Genomic DNA, 16,357 nt, shown 5'->3' with positions numbered 1-16,357 from the left:
CTTTGGGTCTAAAATGAGTCTCTTGCAGGCAGCATATCCATGGGTCTTGTTTTTTTATCCAATCTGATTGCCTGTGTCTTCTGATTGGGGCATTCAGCCCATTTACATTCAGGGTAACTATTGAAAGATATGAATTTAGTGCCACTGTATTGCCTGTAAGTGACTGTTACTGTATATTTTCTCTAGTTCTTTCTGGTCTATGTTACTTTTAGGCTCTCTCTTTGCTTAGAGGACCCCTTTCAATATTTCTTGTAGGGCTAGTTTGGTGTTTGCAAATTCTTTTAGCTTTTGTTTGTCCTGGAAGCTTTTTATCTGTCCTTCTATTTTCAATGACAGGCTAGCTGGATATAGCATTCTTGGCTTCATGTTTTTCTCGTTTAGTGCTCTGAATATATCATGCCAGTCCTTTCTGGCCTTCCAGGTCTCTGTGGATAGGTCTGCTGCCAATCTAATGTTTCTACCATTGTAGGTTACAGACCTCTTGTCCCGAGCTGCTTTCAGGATTTTCTCTTTGTCTCTGAGACTCGTAAGTTTTACTATTAGATGTCGGGGTGTTGACCTATTTTTATTGATTTTGAGGGGGGTTCTCTGTGCCTCCTGGATTTTGATGCCTGTTTCCTTCCCCACATTAGGGAAGTTCTCTGCTATAATTTGCTCCAATATACCTTCTGCCCCTCTCTCTCTTTCTTCTTCTTCTGGGATCCCAATTATTCTAATATTGTTTCATCTTATGGTATCACTTATCTCTCGAATTCTGCCCTCGTGATCCAGTAGCTGTTTATCTCTCTTTTTCTCAGCTTCTTTATTCTCCATAATTTAGTCTTCTATATCACTAATTCTCTTTTCTGCCTCATTTATCCTAGCAGTTAGAGCCTCCATTTTTTATTGCACCTCATTAATAGCCTTTTTGATTTCGACTTGGTTAGATTTTAGTTCTTTTATTTCTCCAGAAAGGGTTTCTCTAGTATCTTCCATGCTTTTTGCAAGCCCAGCTAGTATCTTTATAATCGTCATTCTGAACTCTAGTTCCAAAATCTTACTAATGTCAGTATTGATTAGGTCTCTGGCAGTCGGTACTGCCCCTTGTTCTTTTTTTTTTTTTGAGGTGAGTTTTTCCATCTTGTCATTTTGTCCAGAGGGGAATAGATGAATGAGAGAACAAAATGCTAACAGGGTAACAACGACCCCTGAAAAATATACACTAAACAAATCAGAAGAGACCTGAAACCAGGGGGAAAAGAAAGGGAAAGAAAGAAAAGAAAAAAAAGAAAAGAATATGATCAGGCTGGTGAAGAGATCAGTGCCACACACTAGATTTTGGGCATATTTTGGTCTGTTAGAAGAAACTGCCTCCCAAAATTTTAAAGAAAGAAAAACTTATATATGTAAAAAAAATAAGGGTAAATACGATGAAGGGATGGAATGTATTGAAATGTATGAAAAGAAGAAAATTATAAAAGGTTTTATAAAAGGAATTAAGTTGGTTGAAAAAAGAAGAGAAATTAAAAAAAAAACAAAAAGGGAGAGAATGTGATCAGGCAGGAGACTAGAACAAAGCCATACACTAGAGATTTAGGGTATATTTTGGTTTGTTAGAAGAAACTGTATCCCAAAATTTTAAAGAGAGAATAACATATACATACAAAAAATAAGGCTAACTATAATGAAGGGATAGAACATGACTCTAAAAATGAAAAATGAAAAATAAAAAAGATTTTTAAAAATGGGATTGATAAGATGTTGGTTGAAAAAGGGAAAAAGAAAAATTCAAAAAAATAGAAAAAGAAAAAAAGAAAATTAAAAAAATTAACTTTGAAAGACTAAAGAATCAGGGGGAAAACCATGAATTCTATGTGCCGTATTTCTCTAGTGCTGAAGTTCCGCCGTTCTCATTGATCGCTAAACTTGGTCTTGGCTGGCTGTTCTTGCTGATCTTCTGGGGGAGGGGCCTGTTGCCATGGTTCCCAAATGTCTTTGCCGGAGGCAGAATTGCCCCGCCCCTGCCGGTCCGGGCTAAGTAATCTGCTCGGGTTTGCTCTCGGGAGCTTTTGTTCCCTGCAAGCTTTCCAAACAGCTTTGGAGGACGAGAGTGAAAATGGCGGCCTTCCAATCTCCACCCTGGAGGAGCCGAGAACTCGGGGCCCCACTCCTCAGTGCGCCCCCAGAGAAAAGCAGTCAATCACTCCCATCTCCCCAGTCTCTGGCCGCACTCAGTGCTCCCCCGGCCTGTGACCGAGCGTTTCTATCTCTGGCGCCCAACCCCGTGTGGAGTCTCCAAACCCAGCAGATCCCTGCGGTGCGCTCCTGCGCCGCTCCTTCCAGGGGAGGAAGGGGAGTCTCCCCGGATCTGCCACTTGTTGGGTCCCTGCTGGAGGGGCAGTGGCCCGACTGCATCGCGGATCGTGGTTTATGGCAACCCCGAGCTGAGAGCTCACTCCTCTGCTCGCCAGCTTCCCCGCTCCAATACCTGGGAACTCTGCCGCACTCAGGCGCCCCCTGTCTTTCTGTGACCCCGAGGGTCCTGAGACCACACTGTCCCGCGAGGGTTCTACCCCCCGCTTAGCCACTAGAGCGACGTCCCTCAGCAGAGCCGACCTCTAAAAGTTCCGATTTTGTGCTCCAAGGCTCTATCACTTGCCGGTAGCGGCCGACGGAGGCCCCCTCCCCCGCCGTCTATCCTCCCGAATATCGCCTCGGATTCACTTCTCTGCACACACATCCTACCTTCCAGAAAGTGGTCGCTTTTCTGTTCAGAGAGTTGTTGCTATTCTTTTCTTCGATCTCCTGTTGATTTCGTAGGTGTTCAGAATGGTTTGATCTCTATTCAGAATGGTTTGATCTCTATTCCTGACACCAGATGAAATCCAGGTCTTCTACTCCTCTGCCATCTTGCTCCTCCCTCTCTCCTTGCAGTTTTATCAGTTTTTGCCTCACATATTTTGATGCCCTGTTGCTAAGTGCATACACATTAAGGATTGTTATATCTTCTTGGAGAATTGATTCCTTTATCATTATGTAATGCCCCTCTTTTCTTTGCTGTGAAGTTTGCTCTGTCTGAAATTAATGTTAGCTACTCCAGCTTTCTTATTATTAGTATTAGCATAATATTCTTTCTCCATCTCCTTACATTAATCTCTATGTGTCTTTATATTTAAAGTAGGTTTCTTGTAGACAACATATAGTCTGTCTTGTTTTTTGTTGCATCCTGACATCTCTCTTTTAATTGGTATATTTGGAGCATCAATACTTAAATTCATTATTCATATGGCTAGATTAATAATATCATGTTTGTTACTGTTTTCTTGTCATTGCTTTTGTTTTTATTCCTATTTTTGTCTTTTACTCTTTTTCTGTCTTTTGTGGTTTTAATTGAGGAATTAAACGTATGTTCTCTCCTTTCTTAGCATATAAATTATATTTTCTTTTTTCCTTTTTTAAGTGGTTGTCCTAGAGTTTGCAGTATGCATTTACAACTAATCCAAGTCTACTTTGAAATGACCCTATACCATGTCATGGGTAGTACAAGGGCCGTATAATAACAAAATAATCCTATTTCCTCCTTCTTGTCCCTTGTATCATTGTGGTCATTCATTTCACTTATCCCTAAGCATGTATATATACACATATATTTTGTGTATATTATTATTATACTATGTATACATAATTGGATGCAGTATTCCTATTATTATTTGAACAAACTGTTAGAGCAATTAAAATAAATTTCTTTATTATCCTCTGCCTTGTTTCTCAAATTCCGCATATCAGTGAGATCATATGATAATCGTTTTTCTCTGATTGACTTATCTCGTTTAGCATAATACCCTCTAGGGAAGGAAGGGAAAAATGAAACAAGATGAAACTGGAGAGGGAGACAAACAGTAAGAGACTCTTAATCTAAGGAAACACACTGAGGGTTGCTGGAGTGGAGGAGGGTGGGAGGGATGGGGTGGCTGGGTGATGGACATTGGGGAAGGTATGTGCTATGGTGAGCACTGTGAATTGTGTAAGACTGATGAATCACAGACCTGTACCTCTGAAACCCCTGTACCCCTGAAAAAAACAATACATTATATGTTATAAAAATAAATAAATAGAACCATTTAACACTGCACATTTAAAAAAAAATAAAGTTCTTTATTTTACCTTCCTTTATTCCTTCTCTAAGGATCTTCCTTTCTTTGTGTAAATCTGAGTTTCTGACCTATATCATTTTCTTCCCCTCTGAAGAACTTCTTTTAACATTTCTTGCAAGTCAGGTCTACTGATAACAAATTCCCTCAATTTTTGTTTGTCTAAGAGTCTTATTTCTCCCTCATTTCTGAAGGGTAATTTTGCAGAGTATAGTTCTAGATTGGTGGGGGGTTTTATCTCAATATTTTAAATATTTCACTCGAATCTCTTCTTGCTTGTGTGGTTTCTGAAGAGAAATCTGATGTAATACTCATCCTTGCTACTCTGTGTTTTTTCCCTCTGGCTTCTTTAAAAACTTTTTGTCCTTGATTTTCTGCAGTTTGAATATGATATGCCTATGGGAAGATTTTTTTAGTGTCTGTATTGTTTGATGTTTCATAATGTTCCTGGATATGTGTCTTGGTTCTGTCATTAATCTTGGAAAATTCTTGGCCATTATTATGTCTGTCTCTCTTTTATTTCTTTCTCTCTCTCTTTTCCTTATGGTACCCCCATTATGGGTATGTTACACCTCTTACAGTGGTCCCACGGGTCTTAAACTTTCTCGTCCATCTTCTTCATTTCTTTTTCTCTTTGCATTTCAGTTTTAGAAGTTTCCATTAACATTTCTTCAAGCTGAGGCACCTGGGTGGCTCAGTTGCTTGAGCGTCCAACTCTTGGTTTCTTGGTTTCAGCTCTGGTTATGATCTCATGGTTGTGGGATTGAGCCCCATGTTGGGCTCTGTGCTCAGTGAAGAGTCTGTTGCAGATTCTTTCTACCTCTCCCTTACCCTCTGCCCCTCCTTGCTCACCTGCTCTCTTGTGCACTCTCTCTCACTCTCTCTCGCTCTCTTTCTCACTCTCTCTAAAATGAACAAATAAAAACCTTAAAAAAGAAAAACACATTTCTTCAAGCTCACTGATTACTTTCTTGGCCATGTCCAGTCTATTGATAAGCCTATCAAAGGCCTTCTTCATTTCTTTATAATTTTTTTCTAGAATTTCCTTTTCATTCTGCCTTAGAATTTCAGTTTTTTTGCTTACATTATCTGTTTTTGCATGTTGTCCACTTTTTCCATTAGAACCCTTAGCATATTCATTATAATGAAATTCCTAGTCTAATAATTCCAAAATCTCTGCCATACCTGAGTCAGGTTCTGATGCTGGCTCTGTCTCTTCAACTGCATTTTTTTGTCCTGTTAGTATGAGTTTAATTTTTTGTTGAAAGCTGAACATGATGTACTGGGTAAAAAGAACTGAGATAAATAGAACTTTAGTGTGAGGGTTTTGTGTTTATTTGGCTAGGGGTTAGACTATGTGTGCTGCTGCTGTAGCTATCGGTGTCAAAGGCTAAAATGTCCTCTGATGTCCTTGTTTTCTCTCCCCTCTTGTCTTTGGGTTTCCCTAGAGACTTCTTAAATAAGGTCTTTGACATGCATTTTTTTCTGTTGTAATCTCATTATTCTGCAGAAGCTTTATTGATGTCATGTGTCATAAAGGTATGGGGAGAGGGGAAGCATTCTATATAGTCCTGTGATTAGGTCTCAGTCTTTGAGTGAGCCTGTGCCACTGGGCTGAGGCCCTCCCAAGTTCTCAGTATTGTTACCCCCCACCCCACCCCACCACCTTTAGGTGAGACAGGAAGGAGCTGAGTTGGGTATTTCCCTTCCCACTTGGTCAGATTCTGGTATGGACCCAAGGTGTTAGGGGCTCTGGTTTAATAGTGTCCCTTGAAGGCTGGATTTGTTAAGAACAGAATGCTCTGAACATATTTCAAAATACTTTTCCCCTATTCTGCCAGAAACACGGGGGATTTTTTCTCCACCCTTCACCTTAAGAACCCGTTGGGCTCCTGGAAGTAAAACTCACGGAAGTATGTGGCCCCAACCCGGAGTTTTTAACTCTTATGTTTGTCCACACTGAGCCTCCAGCAGTTCATCAATTAAAATTTTTCTCCCCATTACTGGCTTAAATGAAGGGTTTCTGCTCCTGGACTTCTGCTCCAGTAAGCTGTGATTCTACCATTGACCTCACTTCTCAGATGAACTTAAGAAGAGTTGTTGATCATTAGTTTGTTCAGCTCTTTTCGTGTTGTGAGGACAGAGGCAACAACTAACAAGCTCCTCACATACTGCATCAGACTGTTAGGACTTCTCTAGAAGATCGTTATCAGAAGTCCTAAAAATGCCCTTGGATTCAGTAAGATCATTTCTATAAACTGGTCTTCAGAAAATAATCAGGGGCGCCTGGGTGGCTCAGTTGGTTAAGTGACTGCCTCAGGTCATGATCCTGGAGTCCTGGGATCGAGTCCCACATCGGGCTCCCTGCTCAGCAGTGAGTCTGCTTCTCCCTCTGACCCTCTTCCCTCTCGTGCTCTCTATCTCTCATTCTCTCTCTCTCAAATAAAAAAATAAAATCTTTTTAAAAAAAAGAAAATAATCAGAGATAGGTACAAAGGTAAATACATGAAGATATTCACTGAACATTATTTATAATAGCAAAAATTGGAAATAATGCAACTGACAATAGGGCATTGATTTAAAAACTATGAAACATCAATGTAGCCATTAACAGTTATGGTTTTAACTAATGTTTAGAGGGGAAAACGTTCATGGTATATCAAATGACTAAAAATCCAATGAAAAAGTAGTGTATACATATATAGATGGCCTGTCTCTCAGTTTTGCCTGAGGCCCCAAAGCCAGGAATAAGACATAGACATCCTAGAGCAAGGTACTAGACCACTTATGCAGCACCAGCTAAGATTGTGAAACCAGTTTTACTACTTTTAGCTGGTCAGTTCAAGGCTTTATAAGGAAGGCCAAGAGTTGACGAGGCCTACAGAGGAGTGTTTAGAAGAGACTTGCCAGTATGGTATGGTCCCCCCACTCTCCCACACCTCAAGCAGAGATGGAGGAGCTTCAGAGAATACTCTTCCAGGGCTGGGCAAGTGTCCCCTGGGGTTTGATTTCGAGTCTTTTTAAGAAAAATTCATAGTCAAGTGCCTCTCTCTAACCGGCAAAGTAGACTGCCTTGGTGGCATATGGCACTTCGCCTGTGGAGGGCAAAGATAAGGCATGTGCTTTCTATGTCCCAATTATAGGCCCTAGAGGGAGGGCCATTTTTAAAATGGACCTTAACGTGATCTTCATCAAGGTATAAACTGCTGGGAGACCAGGGCTGGGCAGGGCTCATAAGCCAGCTCACCTGCTAGTGAAGTCCCCAGACAGCACCCCAGGGACCACTCAAATGGGACCTCACCTCCCTCCTCTGCTTTCCTCACCTTCTTTTTGTCCCCAACCCTGGAGGGGCCCAAAGCAGCAGCTAACAAATGTGGCTAGAGTAAGGCAAAAAAGGAAAAAGACTTACTCCTCTTCACTGAAGTCTTCCAAGCCTGAAACAGTCCTCTCCACTCATTCTGTAATTTTATACATTGCAAAAAGACAAGAGAGAAACACCTCAAAATGTTAAAGTGTAAGCAGGGTTTATCTTCTGGCACACAGGATTTTTTTTTTTAATTTTTAAATGAAAATTTAATACCTATATAATCAGAACAAAACATGTATATATATTCAGAAAATATAAGTGGGTTTTTTTTAAGATTTTATTTATTTATTTGAGAGAGAGAGAGAATGAGAGATAGAGAGCACGAGAGGGAAGAGGGTCGGAGGGAGAAGCAGACTCCCCGCTGAGCAGGGAGCCCGATGCAGGACTCGATCCCGGGACTCCAGGATCATGACCTGAGCCGAAGGCAGTCGCTTAACCAACTGAGCCACCCAGGCGCCCTATAAGTGGTTTTTTATAATAACCCTTCAAGAATTAATTTGTTGTCTATAAAATATATATATTAAGCTATTAATTCCTCAGAAATATGTTCTTGCATGGTATAATCTCATTTGAGGCCTTGTCCTCTAGAAGAAATCTTTTATAATTTGCCAAGTTGAGAATTTAAAATTGTATTATTTTTCATCAAAATGGTTGATGTCTTGATTAAAAAATAATTATTGATTTAATACTGACAATAGGCCATTTGCCTTACATACATTATTTCTAATCCTCACACTAATCCAGCAAGATAGATTGTATTGTCCCCATTTTTAAAATGAAGAATAGGGCACTTTAGAGAGGTAAAGTTGCCCAGGGTCCCACAGCTAGTACACAGAGGATCCAGGATTAGTACTCAGGTCTGTTTGTGCCATGCTGTTCAGAGTTCCCAGATAATTTATATGTCCTTTCTCTGTGCTCTTCTGTGTTTGTATTAAAGAAAACTTTTGGTTCACACACTGCACTTTTACAGAATTGGTCCATAGAATTGAATTAATCATAATCCTTGGTTGTATGACACACTCTTGTGGTTGATCCCTACATGGCTTTATTTACTTGACTGTTTAAAATAATGATGAACACAATTGAACGCATTGCCCAGCCCAAGAATTAGCTTACCAGGGTGCTCCTCCCCATTCCACCCGCAAGAAGTAACCATTCTCCTATAATTTTGATACAGTAGTAATATATAAATAAATCTTCAATGTAAAAGTAGCTAAATACATGTAGAGATTTTTAATATAAATGAACTCATACCATACATATTGGTTTACAACTTGCTTTTTTTATACTTCTTATTTCTTGGAGGTTTTTCTCCACAAGATACCCCTAAGGAACCAAATTCTCTAAAGTTTATTGATAAATGAGGACAGTGTCTGCTTTAGTTCCACAGCCTCTAGGGGATCTTTGCCACAGCCTTCAGATTCCTTGGTTTGAGCTAAATGTATGTAATATCTGGAGGTAGTTCCGACACCTCCGCATGTAGCAAAATCCTTTACACATTGCAGGACTTGTGTATGCACACTGCCCAACCCCCACCCACCCCCCCCCACACAGCTGGACAAATATCATTGTTAAATGGTTAGCATTTGTTATAATTGTGTCAAGTTCCCCTTTCCTTTAGTTAAAAGTAACAGTGTAACAATGTTGTTTGCATAGAAAAGTAATTATACTTTTTAAATAATAGACATACTTTATTTGAACACACAGTTATAACAAAGAAATATTTTCTTTAAGTGGTAATTATAAAATTTACTGAGATGTAACTTTCAGACTCTGCACTTTTACCCCAATTTATTAGCTATTTATTTTGCTTATTGCGTAAGTATTTAATTTTCTGGGATTTTAATTTGAGCCTCTAGAATCCTGTTTTATCCTGTGCCTAATATTTCTTTCCATGGCTCACTTATACTAACCTTACTGGGAAGACTCAAGAGAGAAAGAATTATCTTCTTCCAGGCTTATAATAGGTTCAATTCCGGAGCCACCATATTACCTTTTTTTGAATGTCAATGTTGAAGGTATTAGTGTAAAACCACGAAGGTAAATGCTTTCCTCCCTATATGGGTTCCAGAAAAAAACGTAAGCTATTGAACATGCCCCCCGCACCCACTGACAAGAAGCTGTTCAAAAAACCATTTGAAAACAAAAAGGAGGTAAGTTTCTGACTGTGACCATGTAACTTTCCCCCGGCAACTTGAAAGAATGATAATATCTCTACTTATATCAAGGGGAGCATATTTAGCTAGAATGCACAACTAACCCTGATAACTTCTTAGTAGTGGCTCTACCTGGGTACTAACATGCTGCACTATAAGTTATAGTACCTTTCTGGTGATTCTAAATCAGCAAATACAGAGCGTATAAAATATGTTTCTATAAATTTCTATACTAAGGGGAGACTGAAGGGGGAAACAGACTTTCTTGGTACTTACTGTGCACACATTAAGTAATCTTGTTTTTTATACCATCCTTGTAAAGTAAGAGGTATTTTCCTCCTTTTTACAGATAAGGAAATGGAGATTAAAGTAAGCGTTCCTCTTGTTACAAAATTATCTGTTCATCATGCATTTCCCTCCTGTAATGATCTGTATGGTCTCCACAGGCAGGGACCAGATATATTTGTCACTTTACTTCAGTTTCTAATGGAGTGTCTGGCACATAGTAGGTGTCCTGCAAAGTTTCTTGAAGTGTGAAAGGTAACTTGCTCAGGATCCCATGATGAAAGAGAGGTGGTGCAGAAGCTTGTGACCTTTTCCACTGGTACAGTGGTACCACCTGCCTCTCCCCTCCTGGAGGGTTTAGGGAATGGGCCTGGCATTGGTGTTCTTACCTCTTTAGTGGTTTTAAAGATTCCCAAGGTGCATTTGACTTATAGATCAATCCTTGTTTAAGGCTTCTGAGTTTAGGATAATTGCCCTCATGTGATTTGTGAGTTACTTTCAGTAATAACCAGACTGTAATTACATTGAGGCCAGTTGCTCAGCTATATTATTTAATCTTTCTCCATATTCTGTAATTTTGTGATCTTAAATTTGGATACTTCATAGCATGCCGATCACATTTCCTAATGAATTTATCCAGTGAGAATCAGTCACTGTACCACAGTGGGAAGATCATGGGCTCTCAAGTCAGACAAATGATCATCTTTATTCCAGTTTGCCATTTACCCCTTTTGACCAAATTATTTAACCTCTCTGTGCCTTGGTTTTCTCATTTCTAAAATGGAAGCCATTATTTCTACCTTATTGGCTGGTTTGAAAATTAAAGTTCAGATGAGATAATATGTAGAGAGCCTGATGCATGGCAAGCACAAATAAATGGTGCTTCTGTTTATTCAGAATGATGAGCCAAGTCTATGAAGAGGAAGTTTAGTTAGAATAAATGTCGTCTAGAACTTGGTACTAAATACACAAAAATACAAAGTGCAGCAAATGGGAGATGTGGCTTATCAATAAGGGCCTACGGAGCCTCAGTTGACTGCCTGCTCAGTCTGAGTCAGCAGTATTATGTGGCAGCCGAAAAAGGTTTTAAAAGATAGCATCCAGATCCAAGAGGGGGACAGTTCTCCACACTGCTCTGGTCAGACTCTCCCTGAACTTTGTGTTTCGATGTTTAGGCAGGGAGAATCACTGATTAAGCAGTCTGTCAAAAGAGACACTACCAGAGTGGTGAGAAATGGTGAGCCCATGCCATGTGAAAAGAGTAGATGGCTTGAGGAGATTTAGCCTGCAGTGTGTGTTACAAAGTGGAGGTAAGGGAGTGGAGGGTGAAGGGATAAAATAAGTATCTGTTTCTAAAGGGTTATGTTCCACTTGTTCCCCATGACTCTAGAAGGTAAAAGATGACCAGGGATGTAAGTTTTATGGAGGAGATTCAGTTTAATAAGGCTTTCTCTCAAAAGATTAAAGGTGTATAAAAATTAAACTGCCTTCCTTGGTTTTTGGTGATCATGCAAAGGCCAGATAAGTCTATTGCTAGGGTGCCATAGAGGAAATTCATCATCACTTCTGTTTGGAGATTGGACTAGAACCAAATGATCTTCAAGAAGCCTCCAACCTTGATATTTTTGTGATTTCATACCCAAGCCAAGTGTACCTTATTTGTAAAGGAGTATAAAAAGAGTGATAATCAAACCAAGTCCTTGCCTCTATAAAGCAGCTTACATTTTAATTGGAGGAGAAACACACATTTCAACGGTTCTTAAAAGTATTAGGATGAAGTCATAATATGAGAATGTCATAGGGCTGATTATAATTATTTGCTAAGTGAATGTTGGAATTCAATGCTTTTCAACCTTTTTTTATTATTTCAAATTTTTATTTAAATTCTAGTTAGTTAACATACAGTGTAATCTCAGTTTCAGGAGTAGAATTTAGTGACTCATCACTTACCTATAACACCCAGTGCTCATCACAAGTGGCCTCTTTAATACTCGTCACCCATCTAGCCCATTCCCCGCCCACCTCCCTCCAGCAAGCCCCCATTTGTTCTCTCTTGTTCTCTATCATTAAGAGTCTCTTGTCGTTGGGGCGCCTGGGTGGCTCAGTCATTAAGTGGCTGCCTTCGGCTCAGGTCATGATCCCAGGGTCCTGGGATTGAGCCCTGCATTGAGCCCCGCATCGGGCTCCCTGCTCTGTGGGAAGCCTGCTTCTCCCTCTCCCACTCCCCCTGCTTTTGTTCCCTCTCTCGCTGTGTCTCTCTCTGTCAAATAAATAAAATCTTAAAAAAAATAAAAATAAATTTTAAAAAATGAAGTCTATTAAAAAATTGTTCATGTCTTTATGTATTTTAAATTAATGGAGCCAAACTTAATAATTAAATGGAGTCTAACTTATGAAACTCTGAACTCTTGGCAATTTCCATCAATAAACTGGAAAGACCATACTTAACCACACATTCAGTCAGAACTCTTGACATCTTCAGCTGACTGTTATCTGTGGTTTGTCCACAGGGTTAGGAAGGGAAGGGGGATGTGAGGATTATATCAATAACATCAACACTTGTTTGGAATAGACCCTAGAAAAGCAAAACCAATGTTCATTCAACAACCAATGTATATGGCGGGTTTAACTCTACATTGGGACAGACACCTTCAGCTAAAATAGCTTGGTGATGATTGATGACTTTCTAGCCATGAGTGTCCTCCAACTAAGACCACCTGCTCACCAGAGCAACTGCTAACTATCAGTTGGTTTCCCCTTTTGAGGTGCCTATTGGGAACATCTGTAATTTTTATTATAAATATTCATAAGGGAATACTTATATATCTGAAAAGCATTTAAAATTATTCTCAAATACCAACTAACCCAGTTTGAAAATATTGAGGGTCTCTTTCCTCATAAGTAAAATGGGGGAGTAAATTAATTCATCTCTAAAGAGTTCCTTACTTCTAAAGTTCTGTAGCTTTATAAAATTCAGCCCTTAAAAAGTACTGGAATTATTTTGCCTGGACATAGTTGTAAATATTTAATGACACAGTACACTATTCCTACTCCATTGTTAAAATTTTTTTAAAAATGATTTAAAAATAGATGTGTATGGTTTGATCCTATGTGTGTATCCTCTAATTTATAAATATGGATATATAAAGAAGTATACACACATTTATAAATTAGATACAGCACTGTGTTCATTATTGATTGGTTGTTATTGATTATCCCTGAGTAATAAGATTATAGGTGATTTTTGTTTTTTCTTCTTTCTCCTTCATAATTTCTATTTACCAGCTGAATTAATTTTACAATAGGAAATAGCATACAAATCTAAAAAAAAAAACTAAGGTGTTTGTTTTGTAAATTGTTTTAAATACAGCACTCTATGAAACCTAACACATTGAAGGAAGATCCGACAAGGGACCTGAAACAGCTTCTCCAAGAGTTGAGAAGTGTGATCAACGAGGAACCAGCTGTGCCCCTGGGCAAGCCCGAAGAGGAAGGGAGAACACCCTCCCTGGGGGTCTCCTACGTAGCTGTGTAAGCCTGGGTGTACTGCAGGATGGGAGAGCTTCTCTCAGCGTGGTTCCCTGTGGGAGGGGGAGGTTTAACTAACTTCGGAGACGATCTGACCTTACCAGGGAAAACAATATGAAAGTGAAGGAACTAAGCAAAAGTCAAACAACTTGGTATCAAGAGCAAATAATACAGTTATTCTGTTCAGAAAGAAGTCGTCAAAGCAAGGTGTTACCCAAAGTTACATTCATAATTTATAGGTCCCGACAGATTTTACATCCATAATCTTTTTTTTTGATTATCATAGTAACTGTTTGAAACAAGACAGGGCAGGATTTATTTAGCCCATCTTAAAAATGAGAAAAACATAAGTTTCAAAAGGCTGACTTGCCTGCAGCCACACAGTTCAATGGTGGAGCTAAACTAGAACTGTGAGAATTACATGACTCTCCAGATATAATCTAGTAGGAGAGTCCTTGGTTCTGTAGGTATTCATGCCAATGACATATACCAAATTAATAAAAGATCACACCCAAAAAGATTCAACAAGTTCACCAGCCCTTCCCTGTATATACCTGCAGAAATCAATGAGATTCTCATATTCTTCTCAAATACTGTTTTAAAATTTTATTGTGTTTTATTATTAAATTCACAAAACATTTTAATACAGTACACACTGTATTTTTAGTATTATAATTCTAATTATATATTAGTTGTTAGTATTACAACAACCTGTTGTAATATTCATTTTCTGGTTATATGACAAATATCTAAAAGTAATACTCTCTGAAATAATACCTATATATAAACAATCTCTAGTTTTTAAGATGTTCAATTAGTATATGTTAACCTGAAGTGGCTAAATATTAGCTGAATATATTTAATGTTTATTAATAATATTATTAATAGTAATAGCAAAATAGTAAGCGCAGCCCAGTTACATAGCATAACATTGCATTATCTGAATCACATGTTGGAAACATTCCATTGGCCACCCCAGTGAGGAATGCATATATGTGCAAAGCACTTTCGTTTTTATGGGAACTCTATAATAGGCCTTCTAAGCCAGGACAGCACTGATTATTAAGCTCATTTGACAGATGAGTAAATTTAGGCATAGATTGATTTGTCGTCTCCTATGAAGCAAAGAGGCAAAGCCAAAAGTAAAAGTTAGCGCTGGCTCCCAGCACTAATCATTCCACAAAGATTACTATGACTTCTCTGGTCAGGTGATTTCCATCACTTTAGCCACTAATCGTGGGCTTAAATTATATTGGACTGTATTGAACATGAACATATTTGGTCCCTGCCTTTAAAGAATGTATGTTAATTTGCTATAATCCTACAAATGACCTTGTCACCAAAGCCTAAATTCGGCCTAAAGATTTTAAGGGTCTATGAAAGCATTTCTGAGTTGATGAATTCCAGGGGCAGCCTTCTGCAAAATTTGCTTGGAGGCCTAAAATCTACTGTTGTGCTTTAAAGAGCAATGGATTATTCTAAAAATACATGGAATCTGGAAATTGTTCTTTGTATAAGTAACTTGAGAGTTATATTTATCTAAATAGAGATGATAGAGTAAGAGGTTGCATTACTGAATCAAGCCTGAGATTAGAGAGATGCCTTAGGTAAGAAGAATCTGAGATTCTGATCTAATTAATTGTCCAAGAATTTTTTGTGTTTCCAGGTAATTTGGGAAGTCTAGACAGTTTACATAGGAATCAATGGGCATTTGGGCATTGAAGGAAAGCTGTTACATTAAAACTAAAGTGGATTTCAGTGTAATGTATTTTCTAGAAATCAACAGGAATCTTTTTGGCTTATTTTAAATTTTGCTGCTGTTTACCCATAGGAAGATTTTTACATGGTAGGCCATACAAAAATGGAAGACTTTTTCTACATTTCACACTCATTTATAATGGCTTACCTAACTTTTGAGGGGAAGGTAGTCCAGAAGGAATGTCTAACACCCTCAATACAGGATTATAAGAACCCCACAGAGAACAATCCTATTTCCCTCAGTAACTGAAGAGCTAAGTTTTTAAATGAAGTCCTAAAAAGACCATAAAGAAATGAAATCCATAACCCCTCAACAGAAACAACCTCTTTTATTTTTAGCCAAGAAGGAAAAGCTAATATTGATCTGTTATCCATGTAAGACCCAGAGGGCATTGCTCTCAGGCCTTCATCAGCTCTTCACTGTCTGCTGTGTTAGTGACCTGGTCTCTCAGTCTGAAGTTGAGGGAGCTCCCTAACTTGTCACCAGCCCGCTTTACTCCCATAGTGTGCTCTAACCAAAACAGACTACTCCTCGTTCCCAAAAGGAGTCAATTCCTTTTGTCTTCAGGCTATTCTTCACATTGTTTCTCCACCTGGAAAAGCCAGTGCCCCAGTCTCGCTCTGAATCAGCGCTGGTGTAAAGCAGTGTTCAGAGGAACAGGCACTTTTATCATTAAGTAAAAATAACACTGTGTACTCTGTTTCTCCCACCCTTCTGCCAACAGAAGCAACAACTCATTAAGGGACTCCACTGAAGGTAGTAAATCCAGTGATACTCTCAGCAGGTAAGAAATGATCTTACCAGTCCCTGACTGCATGAGTCCCCATTTCTACTCTTTACTCACTAATTCAGTAGATGGTTAGCTGCCCATTACATGCTGCACTCCACGCTAGGTCTGTAGAATGTAACAGTGGGCAAGACAGACATGGGCTTACAGTTTTAACATCTGTTTATTGACTGACTGCCTGGAAAAAAAAAACTTACTTTTATCTTTTCTATTTTTACCACCTAAAAAAAAATAGAGATATCAGAGCCTTTCTTATATCCTAAGACTATGAAAATGAATTCTCTTTAAATCCTGTTAGGTGGAGGCTAATTCATTGCTGTATATTCAGCACCAGAGTAGTCATTC

General features: G+C 38.9%; 1 protein-coding gene across 13 annotated transcripts in view; it reads left to right on the top strand.

The window, feature by feature from the left end:
• The window catches only part of CCDC158 (coiled-coil domain containing 158), a 98,338-nt gene that overhangs the window by 71,957 nt on the left and 10,024 nt on the right, over positions 1-16,357 (top strand). For all 13 annotated transcript variants that reach the window (XM_073891807.1, XM_025887705.2, XM_025887698.2 and 10 more), the window contains 2 exons: positions 13,309-13,469; positions 15,950-16,009. In XM_073891807.1, coding sequence (XP_073747908.1) covers positions 13,309-13,469; positions 15,950-16,009 — 221 coding nt within the window. The remainder of the gene's footprint in view (positions 1-13,308; positions 13,470-15,949; positions 16,010-16,357) is intronic.

Source organism: Callorhinus ursinus, unplaced genomic scaffold, assembly GCF_003265705.2.
Source record: "Callorhinus ursinus isolate GAN/ISIS: 27379988/994484 unplaced genomic scaffold, GSC_fseal_2.0 scaffold4, whole genome shotgun sequence".
Taxonomy (NCBI): domain Eukaryota; kingdom Metazoa; phylum Chordata; class Mammalia; order Carnivora; family Otariidae; genus Callorhinus; species Callorhinus ursinus.
This window is presented reverse-complemented; position numbering and strand designations above follow the sequence as displayed.